At 36.2% G+C, this 14,741-nt stretch overlaps 1 protein-coding gene and 1 long non-coding RNA gene across 5 annotated transcripts; one reads left to right on the top strand and one right to left on the bottom strand.

Annotated features, from left to right (window-relative positions):
* The first annotated feature begins 1,031 nt into the window (after positions 1–1,031).
* Positions 1,032–4,389, top strand: LOC145101930 (mechanosensitive ion channel protein 1, mitochondrial-like). 4 transcript variants are annotated; one of them, XM_079039238.1, is made up of 8 exons: positions 1,032–1,168; positions 2,432–2,513; positions 2,712–2,828; positions 2,987–3,087; positions 3,160–3,267; positions 3,379–3,438; positions 3,513–3,728; positions 4,108–4,389. In XM_079039238.1, the coding sequence occupies exons 2-8, from the start codon at positions 2,453–2,455 to the stop codon at positions 4,219–4,221; spliced, it is 777 nt and encodes a 258-aa protein (XP_078895364.1). In that variant the 5' UTR covers positions 1,032–1,168; positions 2,432–2,452; the 3' UTR covers positions 4,222–4,389. The 4 variants fall into 4 exon arrangements, with proteins under 4 accessions (XP_078895364.1, XP_078895363.1, XP_078895362.1 ...); XM_079039237.1 differs by having other exon boundaries at positions 2,948–3,087; XM_079039236.1 differs by having other exon boundaries at positions 2,432–2,828.
* Positions 4,390–6,139: 1,750 nt separating this feature from the next.
* LOC145101931 (uncharacterized) lies at positions 6,140–6,428 on the bottom strand. The gene is made up of 2 exons (XR_013705933.1): positions 6,297–6,428; positions 6,140–6,217 (listed from the first exon to the last, which is right to left on the bottom strand). It is a non-coding gene; the product is annotated as an uncharacterized LOC145101931 (long non-coding RNA).
* Between the last annotated feature and the right edge of the window lie 8,313 nt (positions 6,429–14,741).

The following is a 14,741-nucleotide window of genomic DNA, read 5'->3' as shown; positions in this document are numbered from 1 at the left end:
ATCTCCTCAGGGCAATCGCATATCTCGAGTATCGATTCCACCTTCTCGATCCATCGTTTCAGGGTGATCATTCCTCCAGTGCCGTTAAAGGTTCGTGGTTTGGCGTTGGTGAAGTCTTTGTAGGAACATGTTTGGTGGGTCCTTGATTCATCCCGTTGTTCGAACTTCCAGGTCCTGGTCCGCTGACTCCTCCATTGTTCCCTTGATGATTTTGGGCCATAGCCGCGGTGACCGCAGCCGACACCGCTGCATGAAAAGCAACAGAGTTGAACTCGGGAGGGTTTGGCTCAGGGTTTTCGCGGGTTGGTCGTCGAGGCATCTTTCTGCCATGGAACAGAAAGATGTTGAGTATCTGTGCTTTTTGTGAGAGTGTGATCCTATGAGCTAGGTGTGTGGCACGAACTTAGGTACTTTCATAATTTGGCACATAACGGGTTCAATCAGTCATCAGACTGGAATACCTTAGCCCAATCAGTCATCCGACTGGAATGCCAACACACAACAGGTTCAATCAGTCATCAGACTGGAATACCGAGGGTTTGTCGGCATGGCGCCTTAACCTAACCGCTCTTCTTGAGCCTCCATGCCTACAACTTACAACCGATCTGCACTAGGTATCTTAGCCTACAACATATAGCAGGACCACCTCAACCTATCTCGCCACCATATGGCTATCCCACTTAAGATGTGCGAAAAACCTAAAGAAATCATTTATATTTGTTGAATAAGTACAAAAACAAAAATTACTTATTTTGTAACAAAAAAAATATTAAGGACTAAATGTGTACAAATTAATAAATATATTACCCTATTAAGTCTTTTTTACCGGCTAACCTGTAGTAGCCGGTCATAAAAACTAAATGTGTACAGTTTAACAAGTTGAAGGGGTACATGTGGACGAAAAAAAAAAATCAGTGACTAAATGTGTAATCATAAAATATACTGCCCTTTTAGTCATTAACCCTTAAATAAATGATATAAACAAAAGTTTGACCAATATACCCCTTCACCTAATAAAAAGGTTTCGTTGATATATTGCGACGCAGACCAAAAGAAACACACAGCACGCCTCCATTCTTCTATAGTCCGCTCCTCAAGCGATTCCCGATTGCTTGCCGCCCTATCACTACGATTTCCATCGGCGTCGCACTCCACAGATTCGCTTCAGGTTCGATATTCTTCAATCTTTTCCTGCTTTCGTTCAATTGCATTTGCATTTTGGCTGCTCTAGGTTTTACCTTTTCCCCTGATTTCAGTTGAAATGGAAATCATATTAGTTGTTGTAATCGAAATCTGTGTGCTTTTCTTCAATTCTTTCCTTCTTTCGATTTTCTTCAATCCTGTAGATGTATATGTGAAACTGCAATAGGTTATGTGTATATGTGAAACTGCAATTGCTACTGTTAACAGGGACATACAGATTGTGTTCATAACTGGAACGTAGACATTGTTTTGAATGATGATCTTAAGGGGGTGTTTGGCTTGGCTTTTCAAAGCCAAAAGTATGTTTGGCAAAATGGTTTCTTTTGAAGTTTTTACATAAGCAAAAAGAACTTTTTGGAAAAGTCAAGAAATCCTGACTTTTTGTAACTTTTCCAAAAAGAACTTTTGAGGTTTAAAAAGCTAAGCCAAACACCCTCTAAGATGCTTATGTGATACACCAACCATGATAATCTTGTTGATGGTGGTATATCGAAAAAGAAACTTAAGCCTAAACAATTGTTATTAGTTTAAAAAGAAAATGTTAGTTATAATAAGAAAAATAAGTCATAATATAAAAGGAAGCCCTTTTTGGTAAATTTACACATATAAGCATTTTTTTTTTTTTTTTTTTTTGCCGAACACTAAAAATGGCTTATCAGCTGATAGCGTTTTGACACGGTATAAGGTTAGCCAAACACATTTTTAAAAAACTCTGTTTTAAATATAAGTTAAAAAGTTAAAATCACTTTTAATAAGCTTAGCCAAAAACCCTGTAAATTCATATAACCGAAATGTATCTTTTCTGGTGAAGGAACAAAGTGAAGAACAAAATGTAATTGTAAATATTTTAATGTTTCTGTGGTTTGATTTAATTCTGCATAGGGTAGGTATATCTCATGATGCGTACTAACATTTTATTTGCCTATTTATGTTATTTTAATCAACTTTAACGTTTCAAATACCTGGGTATTTAGTTATTAGCTTGTTTGTTGTTGGTATATAGCTGTTTGAAAGCAGAATGCTAAAAAGAGAGACTACAGTTATTGATTTCTGTTACAATTGAATTATTGTTTTTATGATTGCAATGCACGGGGTTAGCATATTATAGATTGAGAATTTAAGTAATCTTGTATTAGTTTGACAGACTTGAAGAATGTAGTTAGTTTATATTAATGTTATTATTATTATGTTTTATAATTGTTTTTGTTGATGTTATTGATTGATATAGATATAGGTAGAAGATTGAATAATGAGTGGAATAAGCTTGGTGATATCAAAACCTTGGTGTAGGGTGTATAATCCTTGTACAGGTGAAAATAATAAGAGTAATTTTGGTACAAGCAATAAGATCCATTTTGGTACAAAACCAAACAATAAGATGGACTTAATCCCATGTCATTTATCAAATTCAAACTTAAGAATTTCTTCTCCTGTTGCAACCAATCACATGTTGAAACATCGTGTGTATTCATCATCATCATCATCATCATCATCATATGCACGTAAAGATGTAACCGATTCAACATCTCAACCACCTTATGGCTTGTATGGCCTTGTTGCTATTATTGGTTTCGCTTTGCCTAAAGCCTGGGAGGCCGCTATGCATTTTATTTCTGCTACGGAAGGTAGGTAACTTTATCTCCCTTGCATAATATATATATATATATATATATATATATATATATATATATATATATATATATAGTTTCAACTAATAAATTTCTTAAAATCTGTATTGTTTTAGGAGTTTTGAAATCGAATGCGTGTTACTCTACCTTTTTAGGGGTTGCTGCTGTTTTTGCAGCTAGAGGTTTTCTTGACAATATCATGTATGGGTTTGCAGTACTAAAAGACAAACCCTTTTCGAATGGAGATTATATAGAAGTATGTCAATAAATTTTCCCTGATTTAAACTCTTGTATGAATTCGTTCTTATTTCGAGTATTTTGGGTGCAGGTTGGATATTTGAAATGTCAGGTTATTGAGATGGGACTTCTAACCACCTCATTGATTACCGATACAAACCGCCCTTTAGCAGTTCCAACTTCCTGGTTTTATGGTCAGGTGAACGCAACGAGTTTCTCATCAGTACCCTTAATATATATATATATATATATATATATATATATATATATATATATATATATTGTTATAACAAAGTGTTTTTTTTTATAGGTTATTATGAACGAATCGCGGCAAAGCGTTATAGTTCCATATTCCATGCTTTGTGGTGAGGTGAGCATCGAGTCTTTTCATGAGTACCCGTGAAAGTTTTTATGTAATGGGAAAAGTAATTTTAAATTTTATAGGTATTTGTGAGCAAACCCATGCCTCCATGGCATGCGATGGTTTCAAAGATTTATGTGGAAAAGGATGAGTTGGAGAAGGTGCGCAAGATAATGGATGAAATACCGAACATGATGAGATCTAATCCAAATGTTTACTTGGAGGAACAGCAGCCGTATTGTGAAGTTTCATTGGGAAATTATTTTGAGCTTACTATTGGATGCTATCTAAAACAGGCGGTATGTATATATGTTTACTACTTCCTCAAACATTTCAAACCTTTAACTTGCCTCACCAAATAATAGTATGTGCACATTTTATGAATGGTTAAATGAAAGAAATAACAATGCACTTTCATATAATTGTGTTTCATCTCGCAAATGTATTTTTATTTAAATTGGATAGTATAGCATTTACTTTCATTGTTTTTATTATGGCATTGTACTTTGAAAGGAGAATGTTATAAGATGGTAGAATTTCTAAAGTACACAATATTTTAATAAGAAAATCGAAGATACAACGGTTGTAAGCAGAAGTAGGATGCTAGATGTTGAGCTTTTTGGAATTTAGCTAAAATGTTTTTTCCTTTTTGGAGCTAACACATGTTTGATTGTGCAGAGTGAAGAGGAATCATATTTAGCAAAGCAGGATATTCTTTTGCAGTTGGCTCAGCTAATCAAGAAGCACGGGTGCAAAGTAGGTGGGCACAGGGGGGAAGTAAAGTGTTTGTAAACTTATATGTTAGCAAGATGTCAAAGACTTAATAGTAAATACCATCTGAATGGGTTTTTTTAAATATAGCTTCAAATTGCCTACTATGTACAGCGTTATCCATGTCAGCAAAATAGTAAGATGTGGCTCATATTTACTCAACTTTAAATTTAAATCTCATATTTATCATTTTTAACTTTCAAAGTATCATATTTGCTCAATTCTTTTTTGTAAACATTTCTTAAAAATTTATAATCAATTCTATTATTTAAAAATCATTATAATCTAAAAAAATTATATATTGACCATATTGCATCAAATTCTTCTATGGTTGCGATTATGGATGAATTAACATGATTATTTGTTTAAAGGGTATGTTTTGCAGATTTTAATTTTGTTTGATACTTCTGTAATGTTCCGTTTATTTGATTCAAGTTTGGTGCTCAATTGATTTGGTTTTAAATACAATAAACTCCAACACCAAAACAGAAATAGCAATATTTTTTTTATTAGGTACCATCATAGTAGAAATGTACGTTCATTAGAAAAGAGTAATAATCGCAATTATTGATGCCTAGTCTTCAATCACTTTTTACAAGTTTTTTTTTTTTTTTTTTTTTTTTTTTTTTTTTTTTACTAAAATGCCCTTATGTCCTCTCTAAACGAATCCATCAATCTAAACTTCCAGTTTGCTTTCAACAAATGATGCCCTTTAAGAAGTGGTATGTTGCTTTATTGTTTGTCCCCAACATCCGTTCCAACTCCTATAGTACTCAAAAAGCTGCATGATTTCCGTTTATGTATGTCCTTTCCGTATTCAACACTTCCCTCACTTTCGGTTGCTGCAACCCAATTGGTTTAAACACATGAGTACCAGATTGGATCAAATGCAAGAAATAACAATGTATTTCTATTGATTTGTTCATTATAACGTCTTACTTTCATACTACAATATTATTTGAAAATTCTATCAGATTATAGATGTCATTCTTCCATGCAAAGCATTTTTTTGTGGTGTAGTTGATAGAATTTTCAAATTATAATGTACTAATAAGAGGAAATTGACAGTACAATAACTGGTCAAAAATTTCAAAGACGATGCTATCCCTTGAAAGTAAAATGTCATAATAAAAGGTATTAAGATACAACCACACTATCAAACACAAAATCATCACCAAGAATAAAAGAAAAAAAATTCAATATTATAAAATCCGTTATGGAATTCTTAAATTCTTTAAACTAAGTATTTATGGATAATCTATTGACCCATATTTAAATCCTGACACTATTTAACCCATGTGGTCATGGAAATTCGTCTACAGTGACTCTAGGGCATGAGACATAGCTGGATGTATACAACAGATGATTAGTCCGTGCACGAAAGCTTGTCTGGAACCCTTGTTAAGGAAATTTCTTTTCCAATTTTTTTCCCTTTAAGCTACATGTTTTCAGATGATTAATTCTAAAGAAATCTATAGAAGAGTCTACGATCTAGTTATAAATTAAAAAGATAAAAAACTATTGTCATATTTTATCTTTTTAGCAGGTTCCTGCCAGGTTGCATGCCAATTGGCGTGCTAGGCTGACATAGCAGCTAATTTCTTTTTCAATTTTCTTTTATTTTTTAAATTTTTTTAAATTAAAATAATAAAAATAAAATAAAACATATCTCCCCCTTTTCTTTCCTTTCCCATGTTTACTTTTCTTCTTCGTTGAATCTACAAATTTAATGATGTTGTCGGAGAGAAACAAATCCGATGAAGCATCCGTTCAGTTGGTTTTGTTCATTCAGACATTCACAATCATCGTGATGATTTCCTCTGCTTTTACTTTTTCCATGTCTGGTTTCTTGTCTTCCACCAGATCCACGTCACCATCGAGAATCAACGTTCATTCCGATTACACTCGTCATCTCCTTTGGTTCGGTTTTCGATTGGTAATCTCCCTCCCTCTCTCTCTCTCTCTCTTGTATCTTATTTCTAAAGTCCGACACCTCCCCCTGTCACCCCAACAACTCCTGCAACCACCCCGGTCATCATTCAAACCTTAAAAATTGAACCCTAAACCTGCAAATAAAACATAACTTAACCCTAAACCTGTAAATCAAAGAAGAGGGATATGTAAATCGAAGAAGTAGGTTCAGATCCCCAAATCGTCTTTGTCGACGGTCATCCTCTGTAATGTGATTCAAAGAAGGGTGACAACAAGAACGCCCCATGTGACAAATCCAAAGAACGAGGAAGCTTTTTATGATGACGGAGACAAAGAGGGGATTGCCCGAGATTTAAATGGTTTCTTTAAGGTTAGTGGAGATCGGTGGTAGTTGTCCAGAAGTGGTGAAGTGATGGATCTTCGAGAGTTAAGAGAATAGGGAGGAAGAGATATCTTTAAAAAGGAAGGTATGGGGTGGGGAGGATAGGTTTAGGAGTTTGGTTTTGAAGGCTCACCAGTTCGAATCAACATGCCTCCTTTTTATTTAATTTGACTTCAAAACCATGCTTCCTTTTTAGTTAATTTGAGGGTGTCTGAGCTTGCTTTTAAAATGATTTTTTATTTATTTATTTATTTTTTTTGAAAAAGTCAAAAAAATTTAATAACACGTTTAAAATGATTTCTTATCTTTTTTTTTTTTTTTTGAAAAAGTCAAAAAATTTAATAATACGTTTGGGAACTTTAAAACTTCTTTTAGAATAGTTTTTGGGTAAGAAGAAAATACTCCCTTTTTAAAAGTAACAAAATGTTATCTTTGCTGACTTTTGGAGTTTTAAAAGGTAAAAAGCTAAAAACTATTACAAACATATTTTTAAAACTTCTTTTGGCAAAAATAATAAGTCAATAAGGACTTTTAAAGTCAAAAAGCTCACCCAAACACCTACTTTGACTTCATCATTTATTACATTAAATATAAATATAATGGAGTATACATAGGGATGATGACTTAGGAGGGTAACCAATTGTTGATTTTGTTCACATTTGGTCACTTTTTTTTATAACCAATATACCATCGAACTTGTTATTTATGTTCACCATAAGCCTTTTGATCGACTATCACCTGTGATAGCCGGTCATAAGGGTTATGATGAACACAAACAACAAGTTCGATCGTATATTGGGTACAAAAAAGGAAAGAGACCAAATATGAACAAACTTAATAATTGGTTACCCTCTGAGTCATTTTTCCCAAAAAAGTTAAATGAACTTAAAGCTACAAAAGAATTAAAGATTACAACCTTCTTAAGCCATAAGGTATATGAAGAGCGTTTCAAAGGGATAACTTGGTCCAAACAATGTCTATGCTACGCCTACTGTGGTTAGCTGTCAACAACTCTCTGCAAAAGGGTATTACTGTGTATGAGAGGTATCTTTATTAGCATAAACGTCTAGCTCACGGTGTATTATGGTGTTGTCTCTACAAAATCTGCATGATCCTGTATATATCGATGTTGCATCTTATTCCATGAATTTGATCTTAAATCCAAGTAAACTCAAAAATCACAGCACTTGTGATTCCACTCGTTTGTAGACCTGTCCAGAATCCATGATACGATAAATCATTTGATTGGAAATGTAAATATAGTCATGAAATGCACGTTCTCAAATCAATATTCCTCTAATAAATATGCAAATGTATTACAAAGTGGTACATGTATGAATAATGTTCTTTCTGGGTTATATTTTAAAGAGAAACAAAAATAAATCTCATAAAGTCATTAATATGAGCAGGAGATGACGTGAGATTTTCTATAAATGAGTAAAGGGAAAATGACTCAGAAGGGTAACCAACTGTTAAGTTTTTTCACATTTGGTCCATTTCCTTTTTTTTGTACCCTATATACCATCGAACTTGTTATTTGTGTTCACCATAACCCTTTTGACCGGCTATCACAAGTGATAGTCGGTTAAAAGGGTTATAGTGAACATAAACAACTAGTTCGATGGTATAGTAGATAAAAAAAAGGAAATGGATCAAATGTGAACAAACTCAATAGTTGGTTACCATCCTGATTCAAAAGTCTTTCAGTTTAATTGGTTAAGAGCGTGTGTAATTTTTAATATGAAGGTTCATCAAGTAATCTGCTGAAATGGTCAAAGAGGGTTAAAAGTAATTACATTAGCTGTAATCTGTCTTTTTTTTGTTAATAAAACTTAATTTAGGATTAGATCGTCGACTGGCAAAAAAACAAAAAGAAAATGAAAACAATAAATGAAAAAGTGCCAAAAAGTCTAAGAACCTGGAAAGTAAAAAAATGACCTCTAGTTACGATATAGGGGTGACATATTTTTACCAAACACACATGCAGTCATACAGATTACTCAATGTATCATTTATTCAATACAAAGGGCAAAGGTAATCAAGTTAGGGGTATATAACATGGTTTTTTCTGTTAGGATTACAATTATAGCTTGTTTTTTGTTTGATGCATAGAGTTCTTTTCTTAATTGGGTTCCCATGATGCTCTCATAGCATGAGTGTGCTAGGCTTGTAGGCTGTGCAAGAAACTAGGTCCTTGTAGGTTGAAGACTTGATTCGATGTTAATTAGAATTTCTTGTTGTTGCTTTTGTATTTTTTGAGAAGTACAAAACATATGGACATTTTAGTTGAAATTTTCACTCAATTGGAATCAAATAATCCATAAACCAATCACCAAGAAACACCTAAACATAAACCTAAACCTAAATCAAAACAGCTGTACGTAACCATAAGATGTAAAAACTAAGATTATAGGGTAATAAGAACATATTCTACTGCCCAAGAACACAACACCAAAAGTTCCCCGATTCGAAAAAGGAGAGGTTGTATTTTATGATACATGCATACACACAAGAACAATAAATTAACAAAGAAAATATAGTATGCTGAATTCAAAGGTTAATCATGATCATGAAAAAAGAACAACTTCAATTCAATTATGAAACTTCCGAGTGTTATAACTGATACTTAGTATAAACAAGGGGATAATAAACTGTGCATCTATGGTGACAAAATATTGATCAAAGGCAACATGAGTTTAAAGCCTACATCTTTGAAGCAAACCTACGTGAGCTCAGGGGCAATTTGGTCATCTAGTTTATATGAAAAGGGATTTTGTATTTAGGGTCAATATGGTCAATCTACACATTCTTTTTTCAATTATGATGACTCTAAAATAATAAAAATGATTATAAATTGTAAAAAAATATATATTTGGACGAAGAAGAAAGCTTTAACAACCAGCCAGTTTACCTTCACAACCTTAGGCGAACTAACCCACATAGTTACACTCACATCAGAACTGATTTGATGGATCGTTTCAAAGATTATTTTTGTGGCTATTAGATGGGTGATATATTTGTTTTTTGTACTTTTCTATTGTTTCTGTAAAAATGATAATGTTTCTACATCTAAATTAATTCATTTTTATTCCCAAAAAATATCGGTCCGTACATTTATAGGCTGCTTCTTTCCTGTGATCTTCATAGGTAGTGTCCCTCTTAGAAGGACCACCTAAAAACAATGTTTGTAGTGGTTGCTATCGATGAGAACAACCAGACCCTCCATATAACATTTGGTATGGTCGTGGAAAATAATCTCTATTGTTGTACATGGTTCCTTATGAGCTTAAGAGAAGCTCTGAGACAGGGTAAGGAAGTATCGTTATGTAACATCCCAAAATTTAAGACAAAAAATTTCATTTTTAGTTTAATAATTCATAAAACCAACGGTAAAAAGACATCCATAAAAACACCCCATGTCAAAACCAAAGTGTCGATAATCAAACCATGTTATTATAAAACAATATCAGAGTGCAATCCCAAAGATCTCATGTGCGGAAAACATAGTGTGATGCGCTGCGATTGAGCCGACTCCTTTCCTTTGAAAACGAAGTACCTGAAACCAAAACTGAAAACCGTAATCACAAAGCTTAGTGAGTTCCCCCCATCATACCACATACCATACAATAACATACTGCCTAGCATATCCGGGTGCTAGCCTACCCCTTCGGTCTCTTTCAACCGGTAACCACCGAGCATATCTGGGTGCCGGTCTACCCCTTCAGTATCTTTCAACCGGTAACTGCCTAACATGATTGGGTATTGTCCTACCCCTTCGGTCTCTTTCAACCGATAACTGCCTAGCATATATGGGTGCTGGCCTACCCCTTCGGTCATTTCGACCGGATCCGGGGACTATTTTACCCCTTACCACTACCATATAACATACTAGCATATAAAACATAAATCACATACTGCCTAACATATTTGGGTGCTGGCCTACCCCTTCGGTCCTATCGACCGGGTTCAAGACTATTCCCCTTCTATCATTATCACATAATATCATACCATGCTAGCACATAAAACATAACAGATAGTGGCATACCAGGAAATTATCACAAAGAGAATTATCTAATCAAACAACTCCTACTAGTGAGCCAACATTGTGGCCTTAGACCCACTTCTACTGGAAGGCAACTCACCTCAATATCTGGAAGTAGTTGCAATTACTCCAGCTCTGAACTCGACCCTACTCAAAATCCTACACATAGACATTCCTTCAATTATCCTTTCCAGATTCATGACCCTTGAAGGTCAACATTGGTCAAAGTCCAAGTCAAAGTCAACTCTCTGGTCAAGGTCAACATCCTGGTCAAAGTCAACATTCTGGTCAAAGTCAACGTACTGGGTTGACTCAACTTGCTGCGTTGGTCCATCGACTCGTTGAGTTTCATATATCAGAAAACTATGAAACTATGATCCAACTCAACGAGTTCTTCCACAACTTGTCGAGTCCCTCCTATCAACAATATCAGAACTTTTCCATTCAGCTCGTCGAGTCCTTCCTTTACCGAATCGGGAATTTTGCTCACAGCTCGCCGAGTTCCTCATTGAACTCGTCGAGTTCTTCAATCTTCAAGTGCAAAGACCATGTCCAACTCACTGAGTCATCTCCTAGACTCAACTAGCTTACTCAGTAACAGAAAAGGTTGGGGGACCACGACCCAACTCGTTGAGTCATATGAACAACTCGTTGAGTCCCCCATATTCTAAATCCATACAGGCGATTTTAGTTGGGTTTAATGCATTCAAAACATAGATCTGGTTCCCTAGGGTCGATATATCACGTAAAGTTTCTAACTTTACATTCATGCATGGATTATTTAGCTCATAAGGCTCTAAAAAGTGGTTTATAAGATGCATGGGACTCCCATGGCCATAAAGTTGGCACCTTTATGTCATGGAGTCCCTCAAAGGCTCTGGATCTGAAGCTACAACTCCATGATACACTCAAATCTCGAAAATGACTTCAATATGGCCTAAAAAGGGTAAAAGACAACCCTAAATGAAGATCTAAGCAATGGAAAGCCAAGGTATAAGCTTTATACCTCAAATGAGACCAAAATGCAGCTTGAACTCTGGATCTACTAACTTTCTCTTGAATGTCCAAGCCTTTCCTTCCTTCTTGAAGCTTCAAATCACAAAGAATGGTACAAAATAGCTCAAAACTCTCAAAAGTAGGTTATGGTTTCGTGGCTAGGGTTTGGGACAAAGGAGGCTGAAGGTGAGGCCAAGATATGGGAGTTGAGGAGATTAAATAGGGTGCCAAACCCTTAAAATTAGGGTTTCATTCTGGTAGTCCTAGTCGTCTATTCAAGCAGGTGTGTGCTGATAATCGATATTAAATTGCCTAACAACTTTGATCCCAAGAAGTCTTAAACTTAGTCATTATTTTGTTTGTTAAATTTTTTCATATTTTTCCTCTATGCACAAATTTAGGGAGAGAATTAAAAAAAAACAAGAAAAAATCAAAAAATAAAAAATCTAAAAATATTCTTATTGCTTTTGAGTGTATTTTTATTTTTGGTTGCTTTGTTTGTGTGCTAAGTTTAGTTTTGTTTTGTTTTTATCTCAAAGTTTCATTTGTCTTAAAAATCGAATTCAAAAGAAGTAGAGACTCAATGAGACTGTATCGGAACTTTCTGAGCCAAGGTTACATCCTTGAACAACTGTGGTGAGAAGGGTCTTTATGATTCTATGATCCACAGGGACTTTTTAGTCATTTGTTACTTTTCAAGGCGCAACGGTGATCATTGAAGAACATTCATTCGAAGGAACAAGAAGTGAAGATTATTTTTCAACATTTAATTTTTCAACCCCAGAAGCAAGGTGAAGTTGTACTTGAAGTTATGTGACAGATTGCATTGAAGCCTCCTCATTCAATTTGTTGCTATCTATGGACCTGCTAAAGTGATCAAGAAGAATCGGTCTCTCTGTTATTTTCTCTGAAGATTCTCAAAGTTGAAAGTGCTGATTTTCAAGAATCCTTACAAGAAGTCTTCACACCCAATGTGCGTTCAAAGTCAAATTTTTGAAGAAAGTCCAACTGCTCAAGATGAAGTCATTCATGCAGATATTCATATGTCCATCTTGAAGTTATGAAGAAATCGAAGATAAACGTTGAAGCCAAGCACAAAGCCAAGATTGAAAAGCAAAGAAAGCTACAAACCCAGGGGGAGTTTGTTAGGTCATAAGAAAAGAAAGCTATAAACCAAGGGGGAAATTGTTAGGTCTAAATTTGTGGTTTATACTTTGCTTTTCTAGGAATTTTGTGGTTTTCGGTCTAGGGCCGAAAACAGTCTTGGGTTTTCGGTTGGTTGGACCGAAATCACATGTGATTTCGGTCTGGCTATTGGGTTTTGGGCTTGGGTTTTGTCCATATATATATATATATATATATATATATATATATATATATATATATATAGTGTGTTATTAGGCATGTTTTAAGAGTGTCTAAGGAGTAGAAAACATGAAAGGGGGGCTACCATATTGTTGGAACGTGTTTTTGAGAGAGAAAGAAGAGAGAACGTGTGTGTATGAATCTTGTGTACTGGAAAATCAATCAATTCATTGTGTGCATTGAAGATTCATATTGTTGTTGTTGTTCTTCTTCTTCTATATTCTATCTTGCATCATTCACTTAATTGAGATTCCGCACCATCAAGTGGATCTGATTGATTCATCAAGCGATTTAGGGACTTACACTAAAAGATCAAGAGAAAAAGGACCGAATCGCTCCCGAGTCAAACAATACAAGGGTAGGCAAGGAGTTCACTAAGAACGTACCTAACATAAGTACAAACATATAAGCATAAATTAAACATAATCAATAAGACAAGGGATATAAACATACCAGTTACAACATTTGGTGCTGTCATGGCCTCCTCGACAGTGAGCTGGAAAGCAGGACCTCGATCCCTGGGGGGCTCCGCCCTGCACTGACTCCCATCAGTGATCCTCAAAGTAGCTGGCGCTGGAGCCTGCACCGGCCTGGCAGCTAGCAGGGGACACTGGGCCTTCATATGTCCCACCTGATCATAATGATAAAAAGTATGATGCCAGAAGATGGAGTGTACTTCCTACAATCCCTATCGATGTGTCCATGTTTACCACACTTGTGGCAACCTGAAGAAGATCGAAAAGTACCCTCGTGTGCCTTGTCGCACTTACCACAAGTACGACCCTTTAGGCCCCCATATCTGACATTAGCGGTCTTAAACCACTTTGGCTCAGGCTGCGACTGTACTGGGGCCTGCCTCTGCTCCCTCAACTGAAGCTCGATCTCAAGCTCACGCCGCCTAGCGGCCTCCTGTAACTCCAACAAGGTATCACACCGATGAGTAGACACGAACTATCTGATGTCCGTCTTGAGCATGCTCAGATAATGGGTCATCTGAGCCTGCTTGGAAGCAAACCCAGGGCAAAACATTGCCCTCTCAATGAACATCCAGGTGATCTCCGTCACCGACTCCAATCATTGCCTCAAATCCAAAAACTCTTGAGCCAACCTCTCTCGCTCAACCCGAGGGATGTAGTGAGTACGAAACATCTCCCTGAACTGGTCCCATGATACCGCAACTCTCTGCTCATCTGAGTACGATCCCGTAACAACACTCCACCAATCCTTCGCTCCGGACCTCAGCAGGTTCAGAGCACACCTGACCTTCTGGTCAGCAGGGCATGGACACGTGAAAAAGCATCCCTCAATGTCAGATAGCCACCTCATGGCTTTGATCGTGTCCTGGACTCCATCGAAATTTGGGGGCTTCGTATTATCGAAGTCCCAATACTGAAAGGCCCAACCAACCTTACCACCTACAGCCGCCATGTTTGCGGAGGCTGCAACGACAGCCGTCTCAACAATGGATGTATACTTCTCATCAAAGTACTCAACCATAACGGTCTTAATAGACTCAAACATCTCCAGAAACTAAGCCCGGAAACGTGCAGCAACCTCATCGTCCAGGATCTCCCGAATCCTAACATCCAACTCATCTGAACGATGGTCCCTGACAATGCTAGCCCGCCCTGACTACCAACTCCTGATTCTGACTCGGATCCGGTCTTAAATCGCCTCATAGTCACCATACTGAAAATAAGCCAAGAAGATATCATACATTCCATATAAATAACAGGGAACCAACTCCCGACGAAGCCCTAGGTGTTGCGACTTCCTTGATACGCGTACGGGTCCTGTGTTTTCAGTAGTACGGGACCATACTAC

This window comes from Lactuca serriola, chromosome 4, assembly GCF_051521515.1.
Source record: "Lactuca serriola cultivar US96UC23 chromosome 4, Lser_US96UC23_V15, whole genome shotgun sequence".
NCBI classification, from domain to species: domain Eukaryota; kingdom Viridiplantae; phylum Streptophyta; class Magnoliopsida; order Asterales; family Asteraceae; genus Lactuca; species Lactuca serriola.
This window is presented reverse-complemented; position numbering and strand designations above follow the sequence as displayed.

Coding starts and splice junctions, on each gene's coding strand:
- LOC145101930 (XM_079039235.1), top strand. CDS start 2,453: ATGAGTGGAATAAGCTTGGTGATATCAAAACCTTGGTGTAGGGTGTAT. Junction 2,829..2,947: donor TTTTATTTCTGCTACGGAAG/GTAGGTAACTTT, acceptor GTATTGTTTTAG/GAGTTTTGAAATCGAATGCG. Junction 3,439..3,512: donor ATTCCATGCTTTGTGGTGAG/GTGAGCATCGAG, acceptor TAAATTTTATAG/GTATTTGTGAGCAAACCCAT.